Source organism: Myotis myotis, unplaced genomic scaffold (genome assembly GCF_014108235.1).
Source record: "Myotis myotis isolate mMyoMyo1 unplaced genomic scaffold, mMyoMyo1.p scaffold_m19_p_7, whole genome shotgun sequence".
NCBI lineage: Eukaryota > Metazoa > Chordata > Mammalia > Chiroptera > Vespertilionidae > Myotis > Myotis myotis.
Window position 1 is genome coordinate 92,466,346 of NW_023416379.1, and position 19,323 is coordinate 92,485,668.

Consider the following 19,323-nt stretch of genomic DNA (forward strand, 5'->3'; position numbering starts at 1 on the left):
TTTTATTTATTTTGTTGTTTTCTTAACTCCTTATTTTTAAAGACTGCCCATTTTTTAAGTAACATTTACTCGACTGTCAAGCCAAGAAAAGAGAGTACATGCAAAGTGTTTTTGGTATATGGTTGTAAACTGCCTTTGAACACCATATTGAATACATCTGGATTATACAGGCATTTAATCCTCATTTCAGTAAATAGGTCCTGATATCCCTACCCAGTTTGACCAGGGCTAAAATTCTGGAACGGTGGAACAAACAAGTTCCCTTACATTTTTAGGCCCTCATGAAAAAATGGAGATACTTCTTTCCAGGGACTAGAGTAGAGAAGGGGAGGTGCTTTATAGATGGAGAGTTAGATTCTGATGGTAAAATTTGATTCTCTATAGATTACCTGGATTTGCTACTGGGTTTCCACAATGGAATCTTGTCATTTGTCAGTGTTGGTCAGTTTCTTTTGTACTGCTTTTTACCATAGGTGACCTGAAACACATCACGAAGCTGAAACCCTGGGGTCTTTTTGAGGTTCTAGTGGAGAAATATGAGTGGTCTCAGGAAGAGGCAGCTGGCTTCACGGATTTCTTACTGCCCATGTTGGAGCTGATCCCCGAGAAGAGAGCCACTGCCGCTGACTGTCTCCGGCACCCTTGGCTCAACTCCTAAGCCCCAGCCCAGCTCCGCAGCAGAGACCACACGCCGCCCCTCCGCTTCCCTCCAAGCATTTCCCTCTCCCTTTTCAGGTGAAGCTCTTTCTTCAAGGGTTTCTAGGTTTTGGGCGGCTTTTTATATTTTTCCAACATGTTCATTTGGGTCTGCTTACTTGACCCTGTGGAGATTCCCCCACAGCCATTGGGCATCCTAGGTGAATTTGGCCTTGATTGGGCTTTGCCAAAGACTAACGGACTAAAATGTGGAACAGCCTCTCGCCCTGTGCCCTTGTCTTTCCATTAGGACATCCTTTAAATAATAAGCAGCCTTTTTAAAAAGAGCTATGAATATGTAGGAGCTCATCCTTTTATTCACTGACTCTAAGAGTCAAATTTTCTAATGCATATCCTCTTGCCAGCATAAGGATGAGAAGGGGGGAAGGGTGACTCTCTGTACAGCAGAGACATTAAACTTGCTGTATCCAGGCTGCACCATCTTCCTGGATTGTTTCTGTTGTTCTCTATGTTCACATTTTTTCCTGCGACTTTTAAGCTACTGTCTATTTTTAAATGCGCTGTATAAACACCAAATTTGGGTACCATTATATCACTGTTCAAAATAATGTCATGTTCTCTTAATAATTCTAAGAGTCTTGCAACTTCAGTCTGATTTTTGACGGAAACAAAAACAGAACCATTAACTAGTTATTTCTTCAGAACCACAGGTGTCCTGCAAACTGTCCTTTCCTACATGTCTTCTGTTGTCCTAAAAGCAGTTATTTTGATAGGCTGTTTGAGGGGTCTTGGGGGGTTTTTTGAATCCCTGGCTGGCATTTGACTCACTTCACTTGAGTTTATTTCCCATGGCTAAAGAATTCAGGCTGACTCTAGAAAGGAGATCTGGGCTTCAGAGATTTCCCATCTAACAAGAAAATGTCCTAGAGTTCTTAATCCTTTTCCAAATGGTCCCCAAATGTTATTTACAGCATTTTCTTTGCCTTGTCCAAAATTCAGCTTTGGAGCAGTTTCCCTCTGTGGCTTTGCCTTTCTCATTTTCTCAGAGGCTGCAGGTCTTAAATGAATTTCTTAAATGAAATCCCAGGAAAAAAGAACCGGGGCAGGGGGAGGGAGGGAGAGTTGGCACTTGTTTCATTATTTTGAGGGTTTGGGTCTTTTGTGTGTGTGTGTGTGGTTGGTTTAGGATTAACCATTCTCTGCTGCTATTTCCTTGTATAATGTAAGTTTTTAACTGCAATTTTGAGATGATTGGATGTATTTGAGGTGTTTTCTTTTTCAAATGAGAAAAGGCTTTATGAATTTTATTTTAGGGTGGGTCTCTCTCAGACTTGCCCTAGACTGCATATTTCTCAGTTCATATTGAAAAGTAAAAGGGGCATGATAGAGGCCACAGCCGCTTGTTGAACATGGACCAAGAGGGCCTCGGGATCGCACTCCGGAAGCGCTCCAGGACTGATTCACAGAAGCCAAGGAGGTGCAGCGTGAGGCTCTGCTAGCAAAGCTCCCAAGGAGACGGGTAGCCAGCTTTCTGTACGGGAATTGGAATATAGATTCTGTCATTCATTCACCAACAGTGGGAAAGGAAAAAGTGGTGCAATTATGCAATCCAGTTTACACATTACCCTGAATAACTATGGCAAGCCGTTCATTGGATCCTTGATTGGGTAGTCCTGAAATCATACATGTTCCTGTAGAAACCATCTTTTTTTAATTTTTTAAAATATATTTTTATTGATTTCAGAGAGGAAGGGAGAGGGAGAGATAGAAATATCAATGATGAGAGAGAATCACTATTTGGCCACCTTTTGCATGCCTCCTACTAGGGACCGAGCCTGCAACCTGGGCGTGTGCCCTGGCCGGGAATCAAGTCTTGATCTCCTTGTTCATAGGTCGACACTCAACCACTGAGCCACACTGGCCCGGCCCTATAGAAAGAATTTTAAGTGAGGCTGCCTATGCATCTATCAAGAATAAAGAGAATAGATTGTACCAAACAACGGCAGGGAAAATCCTTCAGCAATTCTAATCCACTTTGGATTTTCTGCGATATATATACATCTAAAGCAATAGCAGACTAGAACTGAATTCTACACTGTCAAATCACAACTGTGGGATTACAGGAATTCTGGTTATGATATTAAGATGAAATAACAAAAACACAAATAGCCCCATTTTAACAGTTGACATGAAAAGAACTTTTAGTAGAACCTGTAACTTCATTTTGGAACTCTTTCTCGTGACATAAGGGCTTCCCCCATTATTTAAGGAGCCAGATGAATTAGAAGCCGTAGAAAGAGGCAGCTGTAGAATTTGATCTTCCAAGTACCCTGTGTACCTTATTGAATTTAATTATAATACGTCAAATTGCCACGGTCTCACAAAAGGATTTCTATTTGCTGTCAGTTAAAAATAAAACCCTGAGTCCATTTTTACTCTTTCTACTGGATGCATTCTGTTTTCTTTGTAAATGCAATACAATAAACGGTTTAATAACCCACATGTTTCCAGAAAACGTGTTCGTTTACTGCCCAGGTTGGTCTGACCCACGCTTCAGAGTGGAGGAAGGGATCAGCTCTGTGCTTTTTGAACTTAAATATACAACAAAACTACAGCCTGAACACATGCTATTCAGTGAGGTTTGTAGCTTTGCTTCTGTCTTTAAGTTGGGATTGGGGTGGACTAGCAGTACATTTTGGAAAGTCTAAGAAAATTGTTATTCCTGCATCTGACAGCATTTGTCCCAGAATATTCGTGGTGTGTTTTTTCCTCAGGTTGCAATCACCGTGTGCAGAATGCTAAAGGTTTGTGGACTGGCTAAAGCACTGGCATAGTGAACACGCATACACAGGTTTTGTGTACTTGTCTGATTCACTCCTGTGATAAATTCTTAGAAATGGAATGGCTGGGCCAGAGAGTAAGCACATTTTTAAGGTTTTAATAAATATCACCTAACTCCTATGGAGAACAGTTGGGCTGTTCTGCTCTGACCAAGTGTGTTTGAATGAGCCTGTTAGAATCGCACTCGTTTTGTTCCTAGTAGCCAGCTTGCCCAAAAAAGGGCATGTCTGAAGTCAGAAACTTCTTTCATGGGTCTTATTGGCCATTTGTAATTTTAGGTTATTTGCCCACGTTACCCAGCTTTCTTTTGGCATGCTTCCTTTCTGGTGACTTAATAAGGACTTAGAAATGCATTGTTTTACTTTTTCCATCACATTCTTTTCTAGGTTTTAATTTGCTTTTCATTTTTATTTGGGATATTTTTAATGTTATTCATAGTAAGTCCTTTCCTATCCCTGAATTACATAAACTGCTCTAGTTAATTTGTTTTGTGCCATATTTAAGACATACATCGTGTATTCATATTATAGTGTTAATGATAATGGAACTTGTTTTAAAAACAACCTAAAAATATTAAATCAGGATTCATCAAACCATTATGTTCAGCAGACCACTCTGGGCATTCACTCTAAACCTTGTGTTAAATACATAGACCTAGAACTCAGGAGTGTGGAAAACGTAAGTACTGCCTAGGAGAGCTTATAGCCAACTCTCAAAGGAACCAGCAAACGGGTGGAGTACAACCCCACTTTAACTTTCCATCTGCCCCAAGTGTCTAGAGGGAAGTCATTTATAGTTGCTGCAGAAAGGGCCAGGTTATAAATCGACTTCCTTACTGCCTGTTCTTTTATTTTTGAAGCCTGTGGAGTCTTCCAGTTTGGCCTTCTAAGGAATGTGAGTTGCTCTTAGTCTTCTGTGTCACAGAAAATTGTGATTTATTGGCAATAGAATCTGAACTTTGCCCACCAATTTCGTGCCTTTGGAGTTAACAAGGCATTGGTAACAGCTCTTTCTGTCTTCAGAACTATATGAAGATAAAAATATAAACATTTATATAAAGCAATATATGGGCCTTGAGGAATTGATGTGTTAATCCTCACCTGAGGATATTTTTTCCATTGATTTTTAGAGAAAGTGGGAAGGAAAGGAAGGGGAGAGAAACATTGATTGGTTGCCTCCTGCACGCATTCCCGGACTAGAGATCGAACCTGCAACCCTGCAGTGGGGGGGCTGATGCTCTAAGCATTAAGAAAACTGCCAAAGGCAGAATTTGTTCTATCACTAAGGTCTTGTTTTTAAAAGTTGGGTTAAAAACTAAGTGTGTGATATGCATTTGTCTTTAAGCCTTTGCACAGATACTAGTCCACACCAAGTCCTTGTGAAATCAGATATCCCAGTCGGAAAGCCAGGAAATTTGAGACCATGTTGTTTTAACTAAGTAATTAAGCAAGTTTACATTAGCGCCTAGTTTTGTTACCCATCGCACCATTCCTTATAAAGGGAGGAGGCTTTTAATATGTAATAAATTTGATTTTATATTCTCCCAAGTTCACTTTTTATCATAATCTCTCTTGTCAATGCAGACCTGGCTTTTTTCATTTTAACACAACAATCCTTGTCCTCCAATTGGCAGAACGAGGCTGTATTTCAGAAGGTGCATCAGCTGTCGACAGTTGGAGCTATGTTCTTAGAAGTTGTGCACCTAAAATACTGCATTGGTAGCTATGGTTTTACCAAATATAGAGGAATGCTGGGGATTAGTGGACTCTATTCTAAGTCCTCTTGAGGTTAGATAACAAAAGTGGGGGAGGGGGGCTTTCAGGATCAGGGCCCTTGCATCTTGAGCAACCTCATCAGCAGCATATGAGGTTACTAGAATCTAATCTTGGTTCCAGTAAAGCATTCTGGTAAACGCCTATCCCAGCAGGAAATTAAAGTACTTAATTATGACACCAAAAAGTAAATTGGGTAACTGAAAACCAATTTTAAAGGACCCCAATGACTCCTCCTTCCTGTTATTCACACACTTATAATCCCCTTGCCTTGAATGTGGGCTGGACTTTGTGACTAACAGATTAAGGCAAACACAACAATGTCATTTCTGAGATTGGATTACAAAAGGGCTGTGACTTCTCTGCAACTTGCTCATCTCAGAACCCTTGCTCTGAGGTGCCATGTGAATACGGCTGTGAACCCCTCAGTGCAACAGCCTCTGAGAAACAGCCCTGCAGGCAACCAGAGCTCGGAATCCCTTCCAGCACCTTCATTGCCGCACTAAGGAGACTTGGCTGAGACTTTCCGATCCCAACCCACAGGAACTGAAATGGTTGGTTGGTTGGTTGGTTTTTTAGAGAAACGTCTATGAGCTGCCTCCTGCACACACCGCACCTGGGACCAAGCCTACAACGGGCATGCGCCCTGACCAAGAATCGAACTGGCAACCTCTTGGTGTACAGGACAATACCCAGCCAACTGAGCCACACCAGCCAGGGTGAAACATATTTTAAAGGCACTGAGTTCTGGGTAGTTTTTTTATGCAGCAAAGGTAATATACAGGGATGTAAAATAATGAAAACATTTGGGGTATCTTTCCAGTCCACACTTCAGGTATAAATGACCTGTGCTTCCTCTCTTGGCCATATCTGTTAGTCGTTGGTGAGGCTTGGGCATCACAACTGTCCCTAGCCCCAGCCAAAGACAGGCAAGACAGGAGTGAGTGAGCAAGGAATAAAGCAACTTGGTTAGAGGAGTCTAGTTTTATTGACTTTCTATATACTTTCAAAGATGAGATTGGAGGTGCCTTTTAAAAATGTATTAAAGGTAAAACCACTTTAGAGTTACTATCAACAAAAATTATTACTAACATTGGAGAGGCTGAGTTCTGAGTTTCCCTGAAGGTAGAGCTGAAGGGGAGCGCCGGGTGGTGACTCATTTGCAGTTTCTTCCCAGCACTGAAGCTCGCTGTGCCCGGCAGTGCGGGGGCCAGCTGTTGAAGGTGCACCTTCAGCCTCCAGAAGCTTCTGTTGATAGTTGCCATTTCAATGAGAAATATTTTGAAGGTGGAGAGGCTTTTAGAAATGTCTGTGTTTTGTATAAAATAAATGAACAGCGCTGGCCAGTGTGGCGCGGTTGGAGCATTGTCCTGTGCACCAAAAGGTCATGGGTTCGATTCCCGGTAGGGGTGTGGGATGCAGTCAATCGATGTTTCCCTCTCTAAAATCAAAAACTTTTAAACTTTTAAAGGAATAAATGAACAAATATAGATAGAAAACTCACCTACAGAACTTACGGAAATTCTGTCATTCATCAAGCTTGCATAAAGTAGGTGCCTGGCTCTGAAATTTTTTTTTCAGCACTAGAAAATATGAATATGATCTTCCTTAAATCCCATTCTAAAAGTTCCCATCAGCCCAGTCGGCGTGGCTCAGTAGTTGAGCGTCGACCAATGAACCACAGTTTCAATTCCCAGTCAGGGCACATGCCCAGGCTCGATCCCCAGTGTGGGACTTGGCAGGAGACAGTCGATCAGTGATTCTCATCATTGGTGTTCCTCTCCCTCTCCCTTCCTCTCTGAAATCAATAAAAATATTTTTTAATAATAAAATTTTTCATCAGCAACAATAGGGACAGTACTGGGAGGCTCTCACCCCTCATCAGTCCGCACTGGAGAAAGGTCGCTGCCCTGACTGGGCAGGTGGTCGGAGTGCATTGGTGCAAATGTCATGCGCTACAGCCCAGGAAAACGACGCCTGACTGCTGCTGGACCAGCTAGGACGAGGTCCCCAACAGCCTGTTCAGCATTTACCGCGCCTGTGGGGGAACCCGCCCACGCAGGAAACACCTCTTCCTGGGCATCATACCGCGGATAATCAACAAGACCCTGTTTCTCCGCGTCATCCCCCAGGCAGGAAACAGCCTAAAGAGCCTATCGTGTTGGCACTGCTCCAGTGACTGCCACCCAGACTGAGTGCCCCTCCGGGGCCTGCAAAGCTTCCACCATTTAGTGTGCCAAACCCAAAGTGTTTTACAAGATGTATCGGTGGTTATTATAACCAGTTACTTGAACACAAGTAGATTTATGAGTCTGGGATCCAGTTCTGATTGGGTCAGTGTGGGCTCTGTGAAAAGTGTGATTTGGGGGTCCCACAGGAAAAAAATTCAGTCTCAAGTTTTTAGGTCCTATGTTCGCCCAGTCTTTATTAGGCTTCCTAACGGCCTCGGTTCCGGGGGCCTCTTCCTCACCCACCTCCTGAGCATCAATAAGGAACAAAATGTGAGAAATAAGATGCAAAGGCCCCTCAAAACTTCAACCTGAGGTGATCCAGCTCACTTAGCCGCCTCGTGTTCAGACGCCCTTGAGAGCAGGGGCAGTGACCCATGTGCCTTCCCTGGAGGCCTTCAGATAATTGGCTGTGGGAGTCAGACCTGGAGGCGCCTGGGCATGGACTCATTCACCCTCTCCTCTCACAGAGAGGTCTCAAGAGGGAAAATAATTTGCACATATGAAGGGATCGAAAGAGAACTTGGGGCCCCCATCAGGAGAGAGGGACTGAGTCTGAATATCGTTGGTATGCTCACTGCAGTTCTGCTTCTCTGGAAAGTTCTGTAGACAGAGGGCGGCCTATCTCAGGAGCCCACCAGGTTCTAATCCTGCAGCAAAGGGCTTCGGACAGGAAGTGGGCAGGAACAAGTTCATCTCTGAAGAATCCTACTCCGGAAGTTTCCAGTGTCACGGAAATGGATGACCTGTGATCTTTAAAACAACAGAGTTTGAGATTGTGAGATTTGATACTTTTAAAGCCAAGAAAAAGCTCCATGAATGCTCACATTTTGATTCATTTCTACCCAGGCATGCATCTTCCTCATTAGTGTATGAGAGTATGCAATGCCCCTCAAAAAAATTCATGTCCGTTAAAATGTAAATAAAAGGTAGTGCAAAAAAGGGGAGCAGACAGAGAGAGGCAGCTGCCTTTGACTCTCATCCCACTCTATCGGAAAGCTATGACAGCAACCCAAAATGGCTGATAACCACGGTCCAGTTTAGCAATTGGCAACTTTTAAAGTCTTTCATAATGAACATTGGGAAAAGGAAAAATTTGCTATTTGAAGTGTGATCCCAATTCCCGCGGCCATCACTGGAGAGCTGGTTAGAAGGCAGTGTCCGTGGCCTGATCCCATGGAGTCAGAACTTGCACTTGAACAAGATCCCCAGGCTATTGGGTGCAGATTAAAGCATGAGAAACAGCTAAAGAGGTGCAATGCTGACTTTAAATTATTCAAAAAAGTATATGTACGTGGTCACAGATTGGAAGGTGATTTGGAAAAATTAACGTAGTTTGAAGGGAGATGTTCCCTCCCACCCATACAAAGTGCCTGCCCCACTGTAGGGAGGTCAAGGGCAGCTGTGAGGGAGCTGACACTGTCCTGGGCTTTGCTTTATCGTTCTTTAGAACGTGTTCCTTAATGTTCTTGCTCAGTCACCGTTTGGAAACCTAAAGGACAGTGAGGATATTGATGTGCCGTGCTGTTTTCCAGGCATACATTAAAACTAGCTTTCTTTCTGCCTCAGCTATCAGGAAGCATGGGAGTAAATGTAATATCAGTACAGCAATTCTATTTGCCTAGCTTCCTGGGATATTTGTTTTCCTCTTACGTTTTCTATTTTATTAGGTTTTTCTAGGAAATGTCTTACAAATCACTTCCAGTTTCTTAACGTCAGAGCCCACATTACAGTCATGACTTCTGAAAGGCGTTCTTGTCCACCACGCTCCACAGACAGATGTTATGAAACTGTCTTGTGAATTCTCTCCCTGCTCTTTTTCCACTTCTCAAGACAAAAGCAAAACTAAAAGGCTGCCGTTTAACCCTCAGTGAAGGGCTCAGATACCAGCCAAGTCCTACCTGGGTGGTCCCCAGGCCACCTCGCAGCCCCCACAGCCCAGCCCCATGAGTCATTCCGGCTGAGGATTCAATGAAGAGGCAGAAGCCACAGCCCATCCGAGGCAGGCAGACCACCTTCCTGTGGAGTACTCACCGCCCTTCAGCTGCTTCAGACTTCCTCTGCAAGGAGAAAGAGAACACAGTGCTTGCTTACAACCAAGCCTTGTTTTCGGGATAATTCCCCATCAAATTCCTCATTCATTCTCAAGAAAGCTTTGCATTTCTGTTCATAACATTTACCAGTTTATAATTCCATATTGCTAGATGGTCTCCAGCATCAGGCCTTAGGTCCAAGTTAGACTTCTCCCCTCACCACTGCACCCCCAGGAGTCTGCACAACTGAGCACAGGAGCCCTTAATTGGTTGGGCAAATGGATGATGTGAAACGTGGGGTTACCAGAAAGAAGGGGGAAGAGAACTAATGTTGATTAATCGGCTATAATATGCAGGCAGTGTTAGTGTTTTATATGCACTATCTAAACAGCACAATCCTTTAAACATAAATTTTACTCATTTAAAGTGTACAACTTGGTGGTTTTAAGGATATTCACTAGGTTGTGCAACCATCACTGCTATCTAATTCTAGAATGTTCTCATCCAAGAAACTCTGTGCCCATTAGCTATCACTCCCAACTTCTCCCTCTTCCTAACCCTAGGCAACTACTAAAATCTACTTTCTGCCTCTATGGGTTTACCTGTTCTGAACATTTTTTTATAAATGGGGTCATGCAATATATGGTCTTTTGTGTCTGGCTTCTTTCTCTTAATATAATTAGATAGATAGATAGATAGATAGATAGATAGATAGATAGATAGATACATTTCAGAGAGAAAGGGAGAGATAGAAACATCAGTGATGAGAGAGAATCATTGATCAGCTGCCTCCTGCACACCCACACTGGGGATCAAGCCCACAACCCTGGCACAGGCCCTGACCAAGAATTGAACCGTGACCTCTTGGTTCCTAGGTTGACGCTCAACCACTGAACCACATCAGTGAGGTTAATGTTACTTTTTCAAGATTCACATGGTAGCAGTTTTCAGTATTTCGTTCCTTTTTGTGACTGAATAATATTTCATTGTGTGGATATATACATATTGTTCACCATTCATCAGTTAATGCACATTTGGATTGTTTCCACTTTTTCACTATTATGGACATTCATGCACAAGTTTTTATGTGAACATATGTTTTCAGTTTTCTTGCATATACACCTAGGAGTGGAATTGCTGTGTCACATGGTAACTGTGTTTAACTGTTTGAGGAACTCCCATTCTGTTTCCACAGCAACTGCACAATTTCACATTCTCACCAGCAGTGTACGAGGGCTCCAAGGTCTCACATGCTCACCAATACTTGTTCATCTTTTCGATTGTAGCCATCTGGTAGGTGTGAAATGCTATCTCATTGTGGTTTTGAATTGCATTTTCCTACTGACTAATGATGTTGAGTATCTCCATGTGCTTATGGCCATTTGTATATCTTCTTTGGAGAAATGTCTATTCAAATCCTTTGCCATTTTAAAAATTGGGTTATTTGACCGTAGCTGGTTTTGCTCAGTGGATAGAGCATCATCCTGCGGGCTGAAGGTCCTGGGTTTGATTCCAGTCAAGTTGCGGCCTTGATCCCCAGTAGGTGGCATGCAGGAGGCAGTCAATCAATGATTCTTTCTCATCATTGATGTTTCTAACTCTCCCTCTTCCTTCTTCTCTGAAATCAATAAAAATCTATTTTAAAAAAATAAAAATTGGGTTATTTGTATTCTTATGGTTGAGTTGTAAGAGTTCTTAACATATTCTGGATACTGGAATTATAATTTATGATTTGCAAATATTTTCCCCCAATATATGAGTTGTCTTCATTATCTTAATGGTGTCCTTTAAAGCCCAAAAGTTTTCAATTTTGATAAAATCCAATTTGTCTGTTGGGGGTGGGGGTGGTTTGGTGGCTTGTGTATTAGGTGTCATATCTAAAAAACCACTGCCTAATCCAAGGTCATGAAGATTGACACCTATATTTTCTTCTAAGAGTTTTATATCTTGCAAGTAGATCTTTGATCCATTTCGAATTAATTTTTATATATGATGTAAGGTGGATGGTCCAACTTAATTTTTGTTTTGTTTTGCATGTAGATATCTGGTTGTTCCAGCACCATTTCTTGAAAGACTGTTATTTCCCCCATTTAATGGTGTTGGCATCCTTGTTGAAAATCAGTCAGCCCTAGATGTTTGGGCTTATTTCTGGTCTCTCAGTTTGATTATTCCATTGGTCTGTATGTCTGTTCTTAGGCAGGTGGCACACCATCTTGATTACTGTCGCTTCTTTAGTAAGTGGTGAGATCAAGATATGTCATCCTCTGACTTCGTTCTTGAAGGTGGTTTTGGCTATTCTTGGTCTCGCATTTCCACATGAATTTAAGATCAGCTTGTCAATTTCTGCAAAAAGCCACCTGGGATTTGTATAGCGATCACATCTAATCTGTAGATTAGTTTGGGTAATATTGCCAGCTTAACAATATTAAGTCTTCTGATCCATGAACATGGATGTTTTCATTTATTTAGGCCTTTTTTTCAACAATGTTTAAAATTTTTCATGTATATACTTTGCACTTCTTTTGTTAAATTTTCCTATTTTATTTTTTATGCTATTGTAAGTGATATTTTTCTTAATTTCATTTTCATATTGTTTATTTTGAGTGTATACAAATCCAATAGATTTTTGTACATTGCTCTTATATCCTGCAACCTTGCTGAAGTTGCGTATTAGCTTTAATAGTTTTTTAGTGGATTATTTAGGATTTTCTATATACAAAATCATGTCATCTGTTAAAAAGTTATTTTTACTTCTTCCTCTCCAAATTCAAGTTCTCTTATTTCTTTTTCTTGACTAATTGCACTGGTTGTAAACTCCAGTACAATCTTCAATGAAGTCACAAGAGCAGATATTTTTATCTTGCTCCTGAGCACAATCTTTTGAAGTAGGTTACTTAACCCCATGGAAATGAGGCTCAGATGAGGAAATTGAGACTCAGAGAAGTTAAGTAACCTTTACAAAGTCACACAGCTCGTTAACAATGGGGCCAAAGCTTTAAACCCAGGTCTGACTCTAAAGCCCATTCTCATTTACTTTGCTTCCATAACCTCTAAAGAGTAGATTAGCAACTATATATGGTGCAGGTCTTCCTTTCTGCTGTCATTGTTTCATTTATGCCGCACAACAATGGAGGTAGCAGAGCAGGGGTTCATGACCCCCTTTGTCCTGGAAAGGACACTGGTAATGTGGCTCAGAAGAACTGGGATTCAGACTGCTCTCCTGGCCCAATGCTGTGCTTTGTCAGCAGCAATAACGACTTCGTTGAGTAGTTAAGAAAGCACTTTAAAGAGGACTTCTGTGAATAAAATTTCTTTCTAGTTCAAAGAATTTCTTCTGAGAAAAGAATACAAATGAGCCCTGGTTGATGTGGCTCCATTGCTTGAGCATCGTCCCATGCACCGAAGGGTCGCCAGTTTGATTCCTGGTCAGGGCACATGCCCAGGTTTCGGATTCATCCCCAGTAGGGTGGGTATGGATGGAAACAGATCAGTGTTTCTCTCCTTCTCCCTTCCTTTCTCTCTCAAAACCAGTCAAAAACATTTTCAAGAAAGAACACAAATGAGTGATATAAAAATGCTCTGTGCCTGTGTCCAGACAGATGGCCCTTGAAGCTGAGACCTAGGCAGCCTGCCTCCAGCTCCTGCTGAGGCCTCCCTGGAAGAACCCTCGATGCAGAAAGCTGTGTAGATTGCTGGGATCCCCACCTCCAACCTTTCCTTGCAGGGTTGCTGTGAAGATTAAATAAAATGGCCCCTAAGAACCTTGCATCACTCCTGCACACAGAGGAGGCTCAGTAAATACTGCTTCCATTTCCCTTTCCTTTACAGGGCCTGCAAGGGACCCAGGCCCTCAGCATCCCCAGGACCCATTCTCTCCCCCTTGGTCCAGCTCTTTCTAGTAATTTGGTTTCCAATCATTTCCCTCTAGAGAAGTGCTGAGCCAGAGAAGACCCGAGTTCTGTGCCCCTCTTTGCTTCCTCCTCTCTGAACTTCCAGGTGGTCTCCCTGGAGGGCTTCAGGCCTCCACCTGGGAAGGGTCTTTGGTCACCGGGGAAGGGAGTTTGCCTGCATCTTCTAGTTCAGGTCAGTGGGCGATGTGAGGACGGCTACGGGGAACGAGGCCAGAGCTAGGACAGGCCGGATAGTGGCCACCTGCTGGGAGTAGGCGCTTCAGGCCCACGGGGTGTGAGACAGCCTTGCCCCGTGACAAGGCGGTGAAGCGCATGTGCTGGAAGTTAGCCCCTCCAGACAGTGGAAGGGCTTAATGAGAGGCGCCCGGGAGGAAGGGAGGCCAGTGGGAGGCAGTCCGGAGGCTTCCCGGATGTCTGCCCGGCCTCCAGTGTCGCTTCAACTGTCTTCTGTGACTGAGGGGTAGGATGCGGATGAGAGGACACAAACAGGATGGGCATATGGAGAACCCCCAGGCTACCTGGAGAGCTTGGGCTCCCCCATCTGCAGTCCAGGGCTGCTTTCTAGGGGAGGCAGGCCTGGCTCCCAACTGGATCAGGACTCCCTGAGAAAGCAGGGGGCACCCTTTTACATGGACAGCCTCTGCCCCACAGCACTGCCCGGATTGCAACCCTCTGCATTTTATTTGCCTGCGACAAGGGCTGTGTCCCCATCTCTGGGCCAGGGCCCAGCCCAGGTGACTGGCTGGGAGGAAGCCCCGCCTCCCTGGGGAGCGTTACCTTGTCCATCGGCCGTGTAGTCGTCGGGGAGCAGCTTGTCCTGCCGGTAGCCCAGCACGAAGGCCAGGAAGGACAGGATAAGGGCATCTCCGATGCTGAGGATGGCCAGCATGAAGGCCCAGCGGATGGTGCAGTGGCCCAGCGTGTACTTGCCCGTCTGCTCCCCGCACATGCGCCGCACCTCACTGGAGTCCCAGCCATCGGGGTAGACCAGGCAGCCAATCATCAGGCCTGTGGCTGAAGGGGCAGAGGGCGGCTGTGTGGGTTGGGTGTGCTCAGCCCGCACCAGCCTCGCACTGCTGTTATCTTGCCACCTCCCTTTTCCTTGTGCTAACAGCCATGAGAGGCACACGGGCAGCTCCTGCCACCTTTGTAGGACACCGGGCAGCTACCGGGAGCAGCAGGGAGCGGCTCCAAGCCCAGGGCGGGTTCTGCACAGGACAAGGGGTCCCACCAGGCTCAGCTGGCTCACCCGGCCTCCAAAATCTGGTCCGGGCCCAGAGAACTCATCACTCCTAAGACGTACCTTTGTTCACATTTCAACATCTCTGAAACCCGTGGTGAGAAAGGTCAGGCCATCACTTATGACAGCGGTTCTCAACCTGTGGGTCGCGACCCCTTTGGGGGTCAAACGACCTTTTCACAGGGGTCACCTAAGACCATCAGAAAACACATATATAATTACATATTGTTTTTGTGATTAATCACTATGCTTTAATTATGTTGAATTTGTAACAATGAAAATACATCCTGCATATCAGATATTTACATTACAATTCATAACAGTAGCAAAATTACAGTTATGAAGCAGCAACGAAAATAATTTTATGGTTGGGGTCACCGCAACATGAGAAACTGTATTAAAGGGTCGCGGCATTAGGAAGGTTGAGAACCACTGACTTATGAGAAGTGTTTTCCTTTTACAGCAGGAAGGGTAGTGGTGTGTCCTTCAGCCCAGGGATCTTAGATTCACTGAATACAGAAGCCCAGCCCGGCTCTGCCTGCTTCCTCATGAACCTTCTGTTCAAGCATCAGGCGTCCTCCCCTCCAGGGCAGCACCGTGCAGCTGCCCACACTTCCTGAATTTGAGAATCCCCTGGCATATTCGTTTAAAGTGCTGGTTCCAGATCAGGGTGGGCTCGGGACGCCTGCTTTGAAAGCTCTCCTCCGGGTGGGTGGCTGTCTCACTAGGAACAGCTCACTGCCAGCCCAGCTCTGGGCTAACCAGCCGTGTGACTCCAGCGAGCTACTTACGCTTTTTGCCTCAGTTTCCTTGTTTGTAAAGTGGGGGTGATAACAATACCCAGCTGTTTGCCTTGCAGGGAGAGTCCAGTGAGTCAGGACTGGAAGGTGCTCAGCACAGGGCCGCACATACTTGGCACCGAGAGTTCTACTGTTGCCCATCTGTGACAGTGTCCACAGCCCGAGCCCACTCCCCGCCTGCCCCCGCTTCTGCCGTGCCTCCCCACGCTGCACAGACAGGTGACACAATCCTGGGATGTGACTGGGGTGACCCCGAGCACAGCCGCCAGGCCGGCCAGGGGGCCCTTTCCGACCCGGGCCCCTCTCCACAGGCCCCTCTCTGGTCTCAAGGCTGCGCCTACCCGGGCGCCCCTCACAAAGTGCCTCACAGGACCCAGCGTCACCTAAGGTGGCTCATCTAGCTCCGCGAGGGAGGCCAGCGGGTCAAACGAGTGCACAGGGACGTGCGCGATCAGGGTCCACCTCCCCACAAGTCCATCGCCTGCCTTTGATTTGTTTACAAGAGGAAGTCATATATGTACTTCTTTTCTAGATCACAAAATACTTCATCTTGCATGTTTCTCTTGACCTGAAAATAGTTCTGTGAAGAAGGCCATGTAGTAATGTCCCATTTGTAAGGTTGGAAAACAGGTCTCAGAGAAGCCAGTGCCTTCTCATGGCTCCTGACTCTCTCGACTTCAACGTTCATTCCCTCTACTCCCAGGTTGTGACATCTCCGAAGAGCTGCATGTGTTTGGCGGTGACATTTCAGACTTAGCGACAAACTGAGAAGTGTTTGAGGAAGATATTTAGGGTTGGGGACCCTCCCAGAGCTCTTTGGTAAAACCTGTGCGCTCCCCCTGTTGGTATGAGATCAGCCTGGTATGTGCATTTCTAGGCCAGAGCATTTAACAGCTTGGGGGAGACCTTCCGGAGCCCCCTCTCCTCCAGTGACAGGTGATGCTCGATCAGCCTGGGTTCCAGAGAGCACAGTGAGGGCAGAGCCCCCACCCGACCCTCAGTGAGCGAGAACCATGTTTTGCATGCATTGCATCATCCCCTCCTTGTAAGAGCGGTGCAGAGGGTTCTGTTGCTACATCATACAGATGAGGTTACCAAGATTCACAGAGACAAGCAGTTGGCCCTGCTGCGTTGCTAGAGCTGGGATCACACAGCCTACACCTGGCATCCAGAGCTCTAACGTTGTGAAGGTTTCCCTTCTCCTGCTCCCTTCCTTGGACCCAGGCATCTTGGCAAGGTCAAGCTAACCAGTCAAGGCCTCATCAAATAGATGCATCTCCCAGCTGCTGGCTGTGGGACACCACCCCCCGCCTCCCCACCCCCCATCTCTCCCTTGGCTCATCTTCCCTTCCCCAGCACTGAGGGAGGGAACATGACACCACCTTTACTCTCCCCCAGCATAAATGTTTCAGGGGACAGCACCCGGCCACTGCCAACAGTGTCTCCAGTTCCATGACCCAGAGTCTGGCTCAGATGGCCCAATAGCCCCTCCCCCACCCAGGCCCTCCCAGCAGGGCCTGTTCAGCAAGTGATACCTGTTGCGGGAGGCTGGGGGAGGGGCAGTGCAGAGAATGAGAGGGGTGCTTGTGTCTCTGGCACCCCATAACTCTAACATGCAAGGCCAGTTGGCAAGCATGTCAAGGTCCATTCTACTCCTCTTTGTCACAAAACTGCTAAACCTTCATTCTCCCTTCTTCCTCCCCACTGCCCACCGAGGCTTGCTTCACCACCGCCCCAGCCTTTCCCTCATCTTATAGAGAGACTACAGAGGAAAGGGAGATGGGGGGGTGGGGGGATGGGGGGAGGCGCAGGGTGGGAGGCAGCTCTGAAGCCTGCTGAAAGGCCTGGGTACAAGATCTGAAGCCAAAGGCTCTGTCCCTCACCACCTGTGTGTGCTCAAAGGCAAGTTACCCGCAGGGGCCTTGTCTGTAAAACGGAAGGAATACCCTCCTCATTGCGTCGTGATGAGGGTCCTCGAATGCTACACGCGAGGGCACTCTGCAAACCATCGTACTGCGTAAACATGCGGCTCTGCCTTAGTTCTCCTAAGCTCTCGGTGGCCAGCCGACCTGCTACAGCTTGGCCAAGTCTTATCATCTCTCTCAGCCCTGACTCCTCATCTATCGTTGGGGGGCAGAGGGCTGCAGCTCTCTGGGGTCCACTCCAACCCTGACAGGCTTGTTTAGTTGTCTGGGATTCTGACTCCTGTTTCATTCCCTCTGTTAAGGGTAACACTACTGCTCATTCTAGCCAACCATGTCAAAGCAGTTTCATTCTGTCCACAGTCCCCAGCTGTCCTGGACATCTCCCCAGTACAGACAGGCTGAGTGAAGTCCTGGGGGTGGGGAGGGACCAAGGGCTGCGGACAATGTCTTAGGCCATCTTTTCTTGAGCTCTGGGTGAGAGTAGGACCCGCTGGCCCACTGAGTCCTGCCGGAGCTAGGAGCAGGGAAAGGGGGCTTGGAAGGTCTTGCCTCTGAGCACCAATAGTAACCACCTGCCCTACATAGTCTTAAAGCCCCTACACAGCACCCCTCCACATCACACACTGTCACTTCCGCTTACTACCTCAAGCATGGAATCCTATAATTAGGGAACAGAGACTTCCACTCCACAATGAAAGAGAGAACTTAAATGCAAGTCTCTACGGGAAAGGTCACATGCACATAACATTTTAAATCCATGGCTGGCCTTCGAGTCTCCCCTGAGAGCAGTTTGGGGTGGGAGGGAAGGAGTGAGGGCAGGGACCTGGGGATCCTTAGAGGAGACGGAACAAATACTCAGAAGTGGGTGATGTGGGCCTCTAGAATGGGCTTGACTGGCGTCACTCTCTGCCTTGCGTTGGGTTGCATTCCCACATGGCTGACAATGGAAGCTTCCTTTTTCCTCCCTCCCAGAGCAGCAGCAGTCTCTGGTGTAATGGCCTGGGAGTCAGGACACCTGATTTCTCCTACCAACCAGCTCTGTGCTCCTGGGCAAGTCACTTGCCTTCTCTGGGCCTCAGTTCCTCGTCTGCAAGACAAGGTTGAACAATCTGGTCTCCGAGGTCCTCTCCATTCCAGCCAAGCCGCTACTTCTCAGAAGCTTCTATAGAGCATCGAGTAGGGCTGGGCTGAAGGAGGCGAGCCGAGTAGGGGACCGAGAGCCTCCACAGAGGATGGGATGGTGCAGCTGCACCTGTGGCCTGGGGTGGCCCCTGCCCGCCCGCCCAGGAGCCCCGCTCACCCGCAGCCAGCTGCATCCATGCGCAGATCTTGTAGACTGTGGCAGTGTTGCAGACGAAGAACAGGCTGAAGCAGATGATGGAGCCAATGATGAGGAACATGGCCAAGGCCACGAAGAACATGGCAGTCTTGAAGGCTCTGGAGGGGATGGAGGAGAAGTCCAGAGGGCCGCCCTTGCAGATGAGCTCGGAGGACAGCACGTTGCCCACGCAGTAGGAGAAGAGGCCGAAGTAGCCCGCCTGCGGGGTGTTGACGCTGTCCCCGATCCAGTAGGGCTGGATGAAGAGGGCCATGACCAGCACGGAGAAGCAGATGGTCAGCGTGCCCCACATCACGCCAATCGCCCTGGCGTTGCGCACGTAGTTGGTGTGGTAGATCTTGGCCGCCTCCTGGGCGGGGAGCAGCTTCACCATGGCGAGGGCGCGGGCCCGGGCGGGGGCCGGGGCTGGGAGTCGGGGTCCGCGGAGGGAGGCCCAGAGCGGGCCACTCCTCAGCCGGGTTTGGGGAGAAGGCTGAGGTCAGGGCTCGAGGTCAGGGCTCCTCCAGCGGGGAGGAGCGGGTTAATCGGACCAGGAGGACAACCGTGCGCCTTCCGGAGCTCGTCCAGGTGCCGGGGT

The 19,323-nt window shown here is 46.7% G+C and overlaps 2 protein-coding genes across 2 annotated transcripts in view; one reads left to right on the forward strand and one right to left on the reverse strand.

The window, feature by feature from the left end:
* SRPK1 (SRSF protein kinase 1) overlaps positions 1-3,159 on the forward strand; it is a 76,842-nt gene extending 73,683 nt beyond the window's left edge. The window contains 1 exon segment of the mRNA XM_036316116.1: positions 474-3,159. Within this exon segment, the coding sequence (XP_036172009.1) occupies positions 474-658 (185 nt within the window). The 3' untranslated portion in view covers positions 659-3,159.
* A 4,982-nt stretch (positions 3,160-8,141) lies between these two features.
* LHFPL5 (LHFPL tetraspan subfamily member 5) lies at positions 8,142-19,123 on the reverse strand. Its single transcript, XM_036316117.1, has 4 exons — positions 18,708-19,123; positions 14,220-14,456; positions 9,533-9,558; positions 8,142-8,251 (listed from the first exon to the last, which is right to left on the reverse strand). Exons 1-3 carry the CDS (start codon positions 19,117-19,119, stop codon positions 9,548-9,550), a joined length of 660 nt encoding a protein of 219 aa, XP_036172010.1. The 5' UTR covers positions 19,120-19,123; the 3' UTR covers positions 8,142-8,251; positions 9,533-9,547.
* Positions 19,124-19,323: the final 200 nt, after the last annotated feature.